Source organism: Etheostoma cragini, chromosome 13 (genome assembly GCF_013103735.1).
Source record: "Etheostoma cragini isolate CJK2018 chromosome 13, CSU_Ecrag_1.0, whole genome shotgun sequence".
Classification (NCBI taxonomy): Eukaryota; Metazoa; Chordata; class Actinopteri; order Perciformes; family Percidae; genus Etheostoma; species Etheostoma cragini.
This window is the reverse complement of record NC_048419.1, coordinates 21,830,650-21,843,898: the sequence shown is the minus strand read 5'-3', so window position 1 is coordinate 21,843,898 and position 13,249 is coordinate 21,830,650. Positions and strand designations below refer to the sequence as shown.

The following is a 13,249-nucleotide window of genomic DNA, read 5'->3' as shown; positions in this document are numbered from 1 at the left end:
CTCTTTTAGTATCCAAACTGGGAACTGTGCTGCTTAATCTGTGTAGCTTAATAAAACAACAAGTTCTAAAATATTTATGAACATAATTTAGCAGGTTTACAAAACGTACATTTGAACTCACAAGAAACAAACTACTGCTGTGATTGTAAGTTCTCCACATTCGATATTTTGGCAAAGACAATTCTTACTGTGACGTTGAGAGTAAGTACCTAAGTACAGAACAATCTCTATCGATTAGCTAATACAGACAAAGCTAAGAGATAAACTGGCCATATTGTTTAATTGATTGAATCAGCAACAGCAACATTTCTTTTATGCTTCATTTGAACTTACATTATATGTCTATAGCTCTTCATATTTAATAAAAAATATTAGTTCTGACATGTTTGATCTCGGGTTCTGAAAGTCAAACTAGCTTATTGACAAAATATATAATGAACTGACTACGTTGCAGTCTAAAAAAAGAGTTTTTTTTTTCCTTCTTTTTCTGACTGAAAATGTTGGTTTGTTATGAGAATTAGCACGGGGTTCATAACTGAGGTGTAACAGCTGTGATACAATCGTCATAAATCATTAAAGCAACACAATGATGAGATGTGTGGTGCACTCTCTTCAAGCACATCTACAATCGCTATGGTCATCTCTGATGCTGGTGGTGTACCGCTGCAGTGCAGAGGGCGTAGAGGCAGTGTCTGTGTGTGTGTATGTGTTTGTGTGTGTGTGTGTATGTGTTTGTGTGTGTGTGTGTGTGTGTGTGTGTGTGTTTGTGTGTGTGTGTGTGTGTGTGTGTGTGTGTGTGTGTGTGTGTGTGTGTGTGTGTGTGTGTGTGTGTGTGTGTGTGTGTGTGTGTGGGTGTGTGTGTGTGTGTGTGTGTGTGTGTGTGTGTGTGTGTGTGCGTGCGTGCGTGCAGTGGTTGAGTGAGCTTTTGGCAGTGACGCAACATGACTTTAGCTGAGACAAGATGGACTGAGCAGAGAAGGAACAGAGCCTCCCCCAGATGTGTCCAGCTGTTTGAGGGACCATGTATGTCAAGTGTAAAGGGTGCTCTGTGTTTTTTTTTAGGTGACCTACCGGACATCTAGGGGAGACCTCTGTGGGGATATGAAGGGTTTAGTAGGGATCGTGTGTTTAAAGGTTGACCAGGTGGAGGTGGGAGGCGGAGAAGTGGGGGCACAGAGCCATGTCCGGGTTCTTCAGCTGTCGGAGGATCCTCCGGTGGAACTTGGAGCGGACCCGGTTGAACTCCATTATGTCACTGGGATCCTCCTCGATCCAGAAACGGTGGAACTCCTGCATCAGGTAACCTGCCATTAGAAGAGGGGGACATATTATTCTTCGTGTGTGTACATAATCAATATTTTTAGCTTCAGCTGTATGGAGCTTCATAGTGTCCTTCATTGGTTTGGTTTTCAGGCCTTTAGTTTCACCGTTGTGGTTTCTTCTGACAAAATTAGCAGCTAGCCAACTTCTCTCAACAAACAGAGGAGAAACAAACTTCACGTAAATCAAAAAAATTCAGCAGCTGTCACATTACTCATTCACACTGGGTTTCAGTGGTGAAATGTAACTAAGGACATTTACTCAACTGCTAGAAGTACTAATTTTGAGGAAATGTAGTATGTTTTACTCTACTGCATTTAATTACTTTAGTAATTTACTTAAGATTAACAATAAAACATCAACATTAAAAATTACTGTATCATTATAGCTTAAGATCGAACTTCTGTGTTGGTGGCAATTCACCCAACATGTAAAGTTAAAATGAGCTCCATCTACCAGTTTCAACAGAAAAAAGTGATGGACACATTAATTCATCAAGCATTGTAATCCAATAATATACTCTAATGAATACTTTTGGTTCTTTATGTTTGCTGTATGTTGTCACATACAGCAAACATCTCCTCACTATCTGCGAGCTGCCTGTCCCCAGAACACACTGTAAAAAGACGCGATCTCTGTGGACAGCCCAGGGTCTACAAAAGGCAACAAAAACTAACTGTGCCCACCTGCATCTCAGTATGACTATGTTCAGAGGATTGTGACGTCAGGTGACTTTCCAGCGCAGAAACTATTGTGAAGATAATTACCTCTTCTGAAGAGACCATCAAGTTTTTAGTCCTCCGTGTCCTTCTTGGCTAATAGCAACTCAGTGGAGGAGGAGGGGGTGGTGGGGGTAGGGGCCTGTGCGCGATCACGGAAGGCTTGTATCATGTGGACGCCTGACAGTGTTGTTGTCATTACTTAGAATTCTTCATGCGGGTGACAGAAACTACGCACCATAGCTTTGAATCAAAACCTGATTGCAGGACTTTCACATGTAAAAGAGTATTTCTACACTGTGGCATTGCTACCTTTACTTAAGTAAAGGATGTGAGTACATCTTTTATCTCTGCTTGGTTTTAACTGATTTTTCTTATTGAAAGATAATAGCTGTTGGAAATTTGGATTTTGTGTCAAGTCATCTTTTAATCTATTGTGAGTCAGCAGGCAGTGTTTAAGTTTTAAAATGTGCTATATATGCTTTTTGTCAAAATCTTACCAGCGTGTCCTCACTTTAACTATGAAAAAATACTGGTGATTCAAAACAGGCCAATATATAAAGTATAAAAACAAAAACAAAATCTAGATTAATATCTGGTTTTGAAGGACCAAGCAACTGAACTCACAGAAGGTCTGCTGGAAGTGGAGCAGGCTTGGCATCTCTGGGGCCACGTTGTACAGGTGGGTCTTCAGAGCTCCAGTCACCAGCAGAGAGTAGGCCAGGTCTGTGATGTTAATGCCCACAATGGCAAAGGAGTATCTGGAAGAAGGTCATACAAAAGGATGGTAGTTTGTATGAAGTTTTTCTATGTTTCATGGTTCAACTAGGGAAGTGTGGGTGATGTGGTTTCTGAACAGACTTTAACGGAAATTCACTGGAGACAAAAGAAACCATTATGAGAGCTAAAAGATTAAACTGACTTAAGTTAGTAGTGGTCGACAACCTTTTTAACATGAAGTGAACTTTTTAACTGGTTTTGTTAATAAATGTGCCATATCTGCATTAAGCCTGCAATCATATAGCGAGCCCACTTACACACTTATTTTTTATTTTTTACCCTTTGTGACGCATTCTGCGCAGAAGACAAGTAGGGGGATGTTTTGCGGAACGCGGATGGGGAAAACGTCATTCAAACCACCGGAAATAACAGATTCTGCTCCTGCCAATGGCTTAGAAAGAGGTTTTTTGGCATTAAGATTGGAACATTTTCCCTGAGCTAGTGGATAAACAGAGGATAAAAGTGTCAAAGTTTTCTGAAAAACATGAAAAAAATACCCCACTAAAAACCTCTACTTAACAAAATATGTAATAATTATAAATATGTTTATGTAATTTAGCATCAAAAGGAAAAGTACTCTACACCCTTTCCTGCCCAACTTTTACTTCATCGGAAAATTCACACGGTTCACATGAGGTGAGGGATATGGTGTGTGGGAGAACGCTGTACACCAATCATGAACTATCCCTTAAGTACAGACACTGTCACAGGAAGTGACTGAAGAAGAATTAGATATACTTTATCAATCCCCAAGGGGAAATATATTATAAATATTTTCATTCTTGTTATACTGTATACCGCATATTCCCACACAGACTAAATGCACACATGTGGACTTAATTTTATATGAGGGGACTGCCTTACAGGAGGGTGCCTCAGGGCTTTGGTGTCTTGCTCAAGGGCACCTTGGCAGTGCCCAGGAGGTGAACGGGCACCTTTCCAGTTACCAATCCACAATCTGCACTCTGTGCATGCTGGGATTTGAACCAGCAATCCTCCAGTTTCTAAGCCAAGTCCACACAGACTGAGCTACTACCGCCTTGGGGCCTGTGGTTTACAGCTTGCTGCTCTGCTGGAGTTCCCTCACAATACTGTGGAGGATTTGTAGGAGGATTTTGTGTGACTGTGTGTGTTTTTTAGTCAGTCCTTGGTGCTTGTCAGAGCTGATGCAGACACTTTCTGCATAAACACACTCCATGGCCACATCACAGAGCCACTCAGCTACTGTAACTGCTCTGTACTGAGGCCAATAGTTGCACATCTCCAGCAGCAGTAGCCCAGTTCTGACTCCTCCACACACACACACACACACACACACACACACACACACGCACACGCACACGCACACGCACACACGCACACGCACACACTCATGCATGCCATTATACATCACATGTGCAGACACTTACCCAATAGCTTTGTCGATGTTCTTCTGTTCCCATTCAGGCTTGTTTATCTCACTGTGAAGGACACAACACTTGAGTCCTGTGCTGTCTACGTATGAAACAATACAGAGTGCACCACAAAACCATCCCAGAAATCTTAAAGTCACAATAAACATTTTATGAGCACGCTTCCTAAAGTGTTTAAAAGTATTGACTGTTTAAAAGTATACAAATGTTAACTCAAACATGTCACTAAGTTTCTTTATATGGTTTTGGAATATTTTACAAGCCTTTTGTTTTGGTCTGTATATGGCCAACATTATAGATGGGAGGAAAAGAGTATTGAAGAAAAAACACAGGACTTTCACCCAGGAGACAGGCGTTCATGTCCCATTTGTGTCCCATGTGTCACTTTAGTTACTTTACTTTTAAAGATGCCCTGCCACACGTATTTCCTTACTTTGTGCTGTCTGAAGTTCTACCATGGACTCTGACACATTTTTTGTGGGAAAATACTTTGGTTACCTTGTTTCAAGCCATTCTTACGTGGAATAGAAAGCCTGCTGGAAGACTCCGCTCCATTTTTGCCAGTTTATCATTAATATTCAACAAGCTAAGCTGCTCGACTCTGATTGGCTAACAGCTAGCCAATGACAGCCTGGCTATCAGTATCCTTTACCCAGTGCAGCTGGCCAAACTCATGAATAGTAATGAGCTCAGGCAACATGACGTTAGACTGACCAGCTTTTGTAATTGACCGGATTTTTCTGATTATTTTCACAATCACAACATAACACAAACACATATGGACCTAACATATTTCAAAAAATGCCAGTAAAAGTGGTTTTGTGTGGCAGGGCACCCATAACCCCACCCATGATCTTGCAAGTTGAAAGATGATGCCAAAGGGGTCCTGACCTAGCGGTTGTATTTGACGCAAGTACAAATAAAGTATACATAAATTGTGCCCAGTGCAGCTTTAAATGCATGAAACATCAGCCCAAACAAAGGAAGCTATGAATTCAGTGAAAAGAATGAAAGTGAAATCAAGTACCTTGGATTTCTGTGTGTGCTCCTACAACAGTGCATGTGAGAGTCAGAGAGGGAGGCATGGGTGGAAAGGTGGAGGTGGAGAAGAAAAAGAAAGCAAATCTTCATTTGTGAAATGAGACAGCCCACTTAGATGTCGACGACAAACAATGCAAGCAGCAGCAGCAGCAGTCTATAAAAGCAGACAGGGAATGACATCAAGCTGTAGGAATGAATGACTGAGAGCAGTTTAAAGTTAAAGAGACACACCACATTTCAGGAAGAAAAGCTGCATGAATTGATGTTGAACATTGAGTGGCTTCCAATCTGCTTTATTATTGGACATTAAAGATGCTGGTGATCAGCACTAATTTGATCAGGATTGACTTCAAATTTCCATGATTTTATGGCTAAGCTCTAGACCTCTTCTGAAGTTATTTTTAGCTCTACAGTTTCTATGAACCACGAGCCATACATATATGTACATGTTTGACAGTCTCGGTTTCTTACCCAGTAGCTTTACATTTGATAAAAACTTATATTTCCTCAGTTTGGGATCCCTACTATCCTGTAGTTTCTGTTCTCCTGAGAACACATCGGTCAACCAGACAGACTTTCTACCAAAAAACTTGGGGTATTCCTTTAATTTTATTCTGTTTGAGTAAAAGTTGAGAAAAAGGGATCTGCTAACTTGTGCTTTGGTTGCAGGGAGTCGTGGAGCATCTGCAGAGCAGTAGCCTTGTCATGCTCTGCGAAATACCTGCAGAGAGAAGATTCACAAAAAGGGAATTTAAGTAGATGATTCAATTTATAGTATTACATTTCTGAAGTTCATAAGTAGCTATTGTCTCACAGCACTTTTTTCAGATCTTGTTGAATGTAAAAGCCCAAATGCAATAACTAATATGTCTAATAGTCTTATCCTATTAAAATGTAACATGTCTTTGGATTATGATCAGTGTTTTACAGAAACAGAGCTCACAGCAGGTTGTGCAGGCCCAGCAGGCCCATGCCTCGGAAATCAGTCTTGGGATCGCTGCCTTGGAAACCAATTTCACACCACTGTTTAGATATGCGTCCAGTGAGAGGTGTGTCAGGACGCAGCTCCTTCCACAGCTGCAACACACACACACACACACACACACACACACACACACACACACAGTAGTAAAGTTATATGATTTCCTCTGGACAAGTGATTACAACTGTTAACTATGAATGAGGCTTTATGTTACAATAATCTAAAGACAATGTAAATTCTACCATTATACTGTACATAAATGATATACTGTATATATTTATATTCCCGCTAGGATTATTTATACCCTTATCAGCATGTCCTCGTGCTCTGGGTTTTCACAGTCGTACGGCTCCTTGCGCAGCTTCTCCACCTCTGCCGCCAGGCTCCTGTAGCCCACAATCTGCAGCAGGCTGGCCTGGAGAGAGATGCCCAACCTGGGAGACACAGGGAAGAGGAAGGGCTGTTTGTGTGAGGAAATTCAGATATGTTGATGTACAAGTATAGTATTATGTTCTTAGCTATTCAAAAGCTCAGTTTGAGCGTTTGGGATTCAGTTCCTTGCTCAAGAGCAGGTCAGTAATGATAGCAGAATAAAGACAAACGTGTAATTTTACTACAGTGACGTTCAGTTAGCCTGAGAATTCAAAGTGTTGATCTACTTCACCACAACACCCTAACATAAGTGATAAAGTCACGTTAAGGTGATAATAGGATGCGGTGTCTCACTGTGGGTTGGTGTCAGGGTTAATCTTCTTCAACGCCATGATGTCTTCAATGGTTTTCTCCACTTTATCAGGATGGATGCTGAGGGCGGACTGTAGCAGCTGGAGAGGACGAGAGCAGAAAAAACAAGATGGCAGAAACAAAAAGGGACAGCGGGAGGAGGAGAAAGTGGGAATAGATGTAAACAGATTAAATCTAGAAAACTCAGCAACACACCATACCTCATTTTTGGAGAACCTCAGAGACGATTCTGGAAAGAAAGGGTTGCAAAGTGTAAGAAAATTGCAAACAGTGACATTTAATTATTATTACTTTTAGTAGCTTCAAACATAAATATTTTGAATATGGTTCAAGTAGTGGTGAAGTCTACGTGATACGCAGGTATACACAGTATACCCACTAAGAAAGCTCCAGGATTTCAATATACCCACTTAAATATGCCCAAAGAAACACGGTAACATACTTTCCGTTATATTTTGAATTGGCATCTGTGTTTTTTTCTTCACATAAATATTGGTATTTCCACCGTAAATTGGTGCATAAAAGTGTATCCAAAAACAGAAAATGAAGTCGTTGATGCTCAAAACTTCCCTTGGGGAGGACACCCACTACAATACTTAGACTATACCACTGGGTTCAAGGCCGTAAGGAACATTTACATATTGAGTTTAAATGGTGAAAACTTCCATTGGTACAAGGTATCTCCCTATCCCAGTCTCCTATCACGCAACTTTGATTTAATTTCCAATGTTCCATTCAAAGCCAGAAAATAAATACGACTATTTAATTAAATAGGCTAAAAATACAAATAAAAGGGTTATTTTTGCAAAAACAGACATCTCAGTTTATATTTCTTTTCCTAGATCAGGCATTTTGTGGACCTACCTATCTTGAGGGTCCTACGGGCTCCATGCTTGTTGTTGTAGCAGATTCGCTGCAGCTCGCAGTGCCCCGTAAACTTTCTGGCTACAAACTTCAGGCCCCGCCACAGACATTTACAGTAGAGGAACACAAAGAACTGGGTCACCACTCTGGAGAGGAGAAGACAGAGGGATATGTACTTTAGTATTGAGCACGATTGTGAGCCTTTATAGCAAAATAAAAAGGTATGTTTTATTCTTCAGAGGTTTGCAGCTTAGTATATTGGGGGATATATAGTCAAAATCCCATAGTTTTACAAAATAAAGACACGTCAAATGGGCTAAATAAGAGAAAAAAGAGGAGCAGGGAGGAAGAAGTAAAGCAGAGTGGAAAAACAGTGTTGTCTACCAGGTTAGACTTGCAGCAGATCAAAGTGTGCTATTTTTACAGCTGACACTGAGAATGAAAATGGAGATGTGTTTCTTGGGAAATGCATAGCGACCAATTAAGAAACTGTGGCGTTAAAATAATTTCCAGGCTCCAACTGCTTCACTCTGCACTGAACAGGAAAGGAAGGAGAAAGAAACTTATGTCATGTTATTGTAATTTCAAACCTATCATCTGAATTCATGACATTTACAACCCAAATGCTGTGTTATTTTAACAGGCAGTGAAGCTGAGAAAATACATCAGCATAACCTAAAACGCAAGCAGGGCCTTCCTTCCCTCTGTGTTTGTTTTTGTCAAAAAGAGTCTAAAAACGTTTTTAGGGCAGAATTAAATCCTCCCGAGGCTGACGGATCACAACATGACATGATTTGCCATGTCTACATAAAAAGAAGGCACATACAATCCTGAAGGATTTAGTCCTCCTGCTAGTCCTGTGGATGAGACTTGCATGTTAAACACGCCATTTTCTTAACCTTCAAGGAATTGCACACCAGTGATGGCAGGATGAGTGATACAAAGGAAATGTGCCACTGAACCTCAGTTTAAAGGGCCACTCCATCAATTTTACACATACAGTAAAAGTGAGTTTACTAGTCTGTGAAAACAATGATAATAAGTGGGTCCAAATACACATATTGCAATATTTGTGTGTAGTCAAGCAGACAAGTAAACTTATTTCAAATAATAATATGCTAACTATCTGCATCTGATTAACTACTTACATATGTTACTCTTCTTACATATGTAAAATTATCATTACTGATTTAGAAGAAACTTAAGAATTGTATTGCCCCTGCCTCTTGTTTAGAATATGACCAACACTTTATAAAGGCAACAATGATGTATAGATCATTGATGTACAGATAAGGTGGCTGCGCATCACCTAACGCCAACTGCTCCACCCAGCTTTCATGGATCTGATTACTAGAACAGACAAGGAAAATGAAGTTCTCTTAGTGTAAAAATAAGGTATTTTTGTGCAGAGCTTATATCACTCCAACAAGTCTTGAGGACAATTATCCTGACCAATGTTGGCATTGTTGTGATAGCCGGGGTTTATTTCTCATTATTTTAAGCATGTCTCCGTGAGCTCTGCAAACCTGCACATGCTTGAGGTCTTAACAGGCACTTGAGGATTGTGGCAATAACCAGGAATACATAAGTACAAGTAACAAATACTGCAACTAAAACAATGGTGTGGGCACTGGGATGGACCCCCCAGAGTGTTCTGTGGCTCTGGAGGAGCTCCGAAAATGTCAATTTGGACCTGAAGACAAATTAAAAATTAAAAACAGCCTGAGTTACAAATGGGAAATGTGCAGTTTCAAAGACGTGGATTTCAACCAAAAGGAAGTCTGTAATGCAAATATGATGTTGGTTGCATCCTAGTTTGACCCAAAACTAAGAACTAAAAGTTGGCATATCTCCACCTCTGCTGTACCAACTTAGATTTCTTTGTCTGTATGTTCATTAAATGGAAGTGCAACACTAAATCACTCGAGTACTACTACTTTAATCCTTCTCAATACTCTGATAAGCCAAAAACAATAAAAGGTGGAACGTGAATCTACATCAGTAAACTATTATCACGTTCATTTGAACACATTAGTATAATTACTGTAAACAAACTGCGGAAGCCATCAGTAGAACATATTTGGCAGCCTCGGCTGGGCTCCACTATTGATTGAAAGTAATTGAAGCTAAATGTCTTTGAGACCAAAGCAAAAGGAGTAAAACATTTTATTATCCTAAGTAGGGGGCATTAAACAAACAGGATTTATGGGTAATGTAGTCTGAATTGGAAGCATTGTGTGAGAAACCTATTAATGTATTATTATTATCATCTGTCAGGGATGATCATATAATAAAATCGATGATTTTGCAATTTGTTAATGTATGAAAATAGATGGTAATTGTAAGTGTGTTGACTTCTGTCCAAAGGGTCAAAACTTAACATGGCAAAGCAGCGTTCAGTTTTTTGCACCAACTATCTGGAACAAACTCCCAGAAAACTCTCAGGATGTTAAAATCTAAGTGTTATACTTCTTCTGTTTACCAAAGGCTTTACTTAAATCAAATACATTTAACTATTAACTTATTGAACTGCACTAACGCAGTACTGTACCTTTTATTCTTGGTTTATTCCATTTTAGGTTGCTTATTCTATTCAATTTAACTCTTTTTAAATACTATCAGTAGCCTATGTTTCTTTTCATATTGTCTTATGTTTCTTTTAAATCTATATATCGTAGTGCCTTTTACACATTATCTACAGTATTTGGAACTTTCCTGTTGAAATGTGCAAATGTATTAGGAGCAAAACACTTGAGAATAACAGTCATGTGATGTGTGCATGTCTATGTACTAATATGGATTTACTGAAGATTAAACATATTACAAGTGTACCATGACTACTGGCATTACAATCTTGTATAACCAAAAACAAGGTTAATTAATAATGATATTGTCTATATTAAACCTTTAACTGCACTGTTTTCGATTGATAATATAATTTGTGATCTATCAATATGACTATCATAAAATATATAAATACGAACACAAATACACCGAACGCAACAGATCTATTAATAGAGACACCACTTGGTTACATGTGCTCCATAATTAAGAGGCCTCCTTCAGAAACCACCCTTTCAAACCAGTGTAGCAGCCACTTAGTGGCCGCACAATAACATAATGGATATGTATTGGAATACATAGAGTACAGTAGTCGGTACAAACAAGTCATTACAGTAGATCGGAGATAAGAACAGGCTCAGAAGACTTGAATGAATTCCTTCTGGTTCTGACAAAAAAAATGTAAATTTGCCCTGCATCATTTGCCTTAATGGAGTCTCTTACCTCAGAAAATGCTTCATATTGGCCGCTCAGGTGTCTTCGGTTCTGTTTGTGTTGATTGATAACCTGAAACCAGAAAGCAGAGGAGATGATGGTAGTTTTCTCTGGACGAGGCCGACAGAAGTGTTCGGCTCAGGTCCGGAGCTCCGGAGCTGTCCGCGGTACTGGAGAATCAACGCGCATGTAATCTGCAGTTTTTACCCATGGTGCCCCCGGGATGCAGCATTTCTATTAGGCTACAGTCGGTGCAATGAAAAAGAAAGAAACCCTGGAAGCTATTTTGGTTATTTCACCCACTGGAGAATCCTAATCCAGTAAAAACCGTCCTATTAATGCTCGGTCGTCTCCGGTCTGATTAGCGACCCAGAGCACAAACACCGTGCATAATCCGTAGCAACAGACGACGCCTGTTACGTCGGCTGTGCAGGCAGTACAAACAACAAAAGCCATGCAATAATGGACAACATTTTCCTCTTACCGAATTCAAATAAAAATAACAGGCGAAACAAAGATAGGTAAGTGACGTTTGATCCTCTTCACTTGGCTCCAGTCGCCTGCTTTTCCTCCATGATGCCAGTCACTGACTGGAGTCTAAAAGCTACAGCACAGCAATGCAGTGCAGAACACAAAGGGTCAACATTATCAATCAATAATCAATTTATACATCAGTCGTTTCCCGCATTCTTCAGATGCTGGTATAATGTTTAGATTTTGCATAACATACCTTACATAATATGCATAATTGCATGCATTTAAGGACACTTTGTTGACACTCCTGTTATCTGCAGTGACTTGAAACGACAAACTAAACAGGACTAGTGTCTTGCTCAACACCTCTTAAAATGCTGCTGGCTGGTAGAGGGAATAGGACCTGCTTGTGCAGTCTGCAGGGGCGACAACAAGACACCAACATGCCTGGGCCTCTAAAATGTATGTAATACTGTGTCTCTCCACCAGCTTCTTTGTTTAACGTGCAATAACCTTTTGGCCACTAAGATAACATTGACATGCAAGCTACATTTCTTTTTACTGAATATTGAACTTTTTTAATGGCACAAATATCTAGGTGAGGCTAAGACCAGAAATGTCCAAAATGCAAGATGCAGTAAATACTACACTGCTCATAGCGTTGAGTCCTTTATTTTTATTTCACCAAAATACTTGTAAACATATACGGTAGCTTTGGACATGCTGCAGAGGCAAGATATATGAATAGATATGAGAGTGTACAATAAAGACTTTTCGCCATTGGTTTCCATCAGATCATGACGAAAACCTTTTGGCACATTTGGTATAGGGCCACAGCTAACAATTATCTACATTATTGGTCATTTTGGTCTTTACAATGGCAAAAAAATCGTAATAAATGTCTTCAGACCATGAAATAAAAAGTGATATAAGACACCTACTTCAGAGATCCGGTGAAACTGACTGTTTACCGTTCCCAATGGATGCGCTACATTAAATGAAAAAATAAATCTGAATGTTATTTCCAACCCTAAGTGCAGTCCTTCCGTGCCTTGTCCTCTGAAGACCACAGGATAGCGCTAACACACAAGCTGCAAGGAGCAAGTTACACTGCAGCCCCTCTGGACCCACCTTGTTTCACAGCGGTCATCTTTCATCCATTTCAAGTTCATCTCTCTAATTTTAGGCTGCGGCCAAAAGTAGACTTTGTTTGTGAAAGTCCTGATATTCATTTGGGCACAATTACATGGCTGGGTGAGTATAACTTGAAAATGGTAAACACTTTAATGTGTTGTAAACAGGTACAGTGAGGAGGTGGTAAGGGCCTGCATCTAAGCACATAAAACAGGCCTGATGCAAAGGATGCTGGACTGGCTGCACCCAACCCTTAATGAGAGGCTGGAATCACTCCAGCCACTGATTAAGACTACCATGATGTTTAAAGCTGTGGAAGAAAATAGTTAACTGGAACGTGTTTAAAGATAATTTTGTCCAAATGTCATTTAAGGGTCCTTGTTGTCCCTATGTGTAATAAATAGCCAAATATACTTAGTTGTATCTCATTAAAAATCATATCTGTGTAATGGTATAGATGTCCTGTACATACACCCTGGTAGTACTGTGTAGTTCCTGTAACA

The 13,249-nt window shown here is 39.9% G+C and overlaps 1 protein-coding gene across 2 annotated transcripts; it reads right to left on the bottom strand.

Annotated features, from left to right (window-relative positions):
* Positions 1-1,063: 1,063 nt before the first annotated feature.
* On the bottom strand, positions 1,064-11,790 carry elmod1 (ELMO/CED-12 domain containing 1). 2 transcript variants are annotated; one of them, XM_034889743.1, is made up of 12 exons: positions 11,623-11,790; positions 11,148-11,210; positions 7,863-8,008; positions 7,199-7,227; positions 6,981-7,078; positions 6,559-6,688; positions 6,216-6,349; positions 5,925-5,993; positions 5,259-5,279; positions 4,229-4,279; positions 2,667-2,800; positions 1,064-1,304 (listed from the first exon to the last, which is right to left on the bottom strand). In XM_034889743.1, the coding sequence occupies exons 2-12, from the start codon at positions 11,162-11,164 to the stop codon at positions 1,129-1,131; spliced, it is 1,005 nt and encodes a 334-aa protein (XP_034745634.1). In that variant the 5' UTR covers positions 11,165-11,210; positions 11,623-11,790; the 3' UTR covers positions 1,064-1,128. The 2 variants fall into 2 exon arrangements, with proteins under 2 accessions (XP_034745634.1, XP_034745635.1); XM_034889744.1 differs by lacking the exon at positions 5,259-5,279 and having other exon boundaries at positions 11,623-11,789.
* Between the last annotated feature and the right edge of the window lie 1,459 nt (positions 11,791-13,249).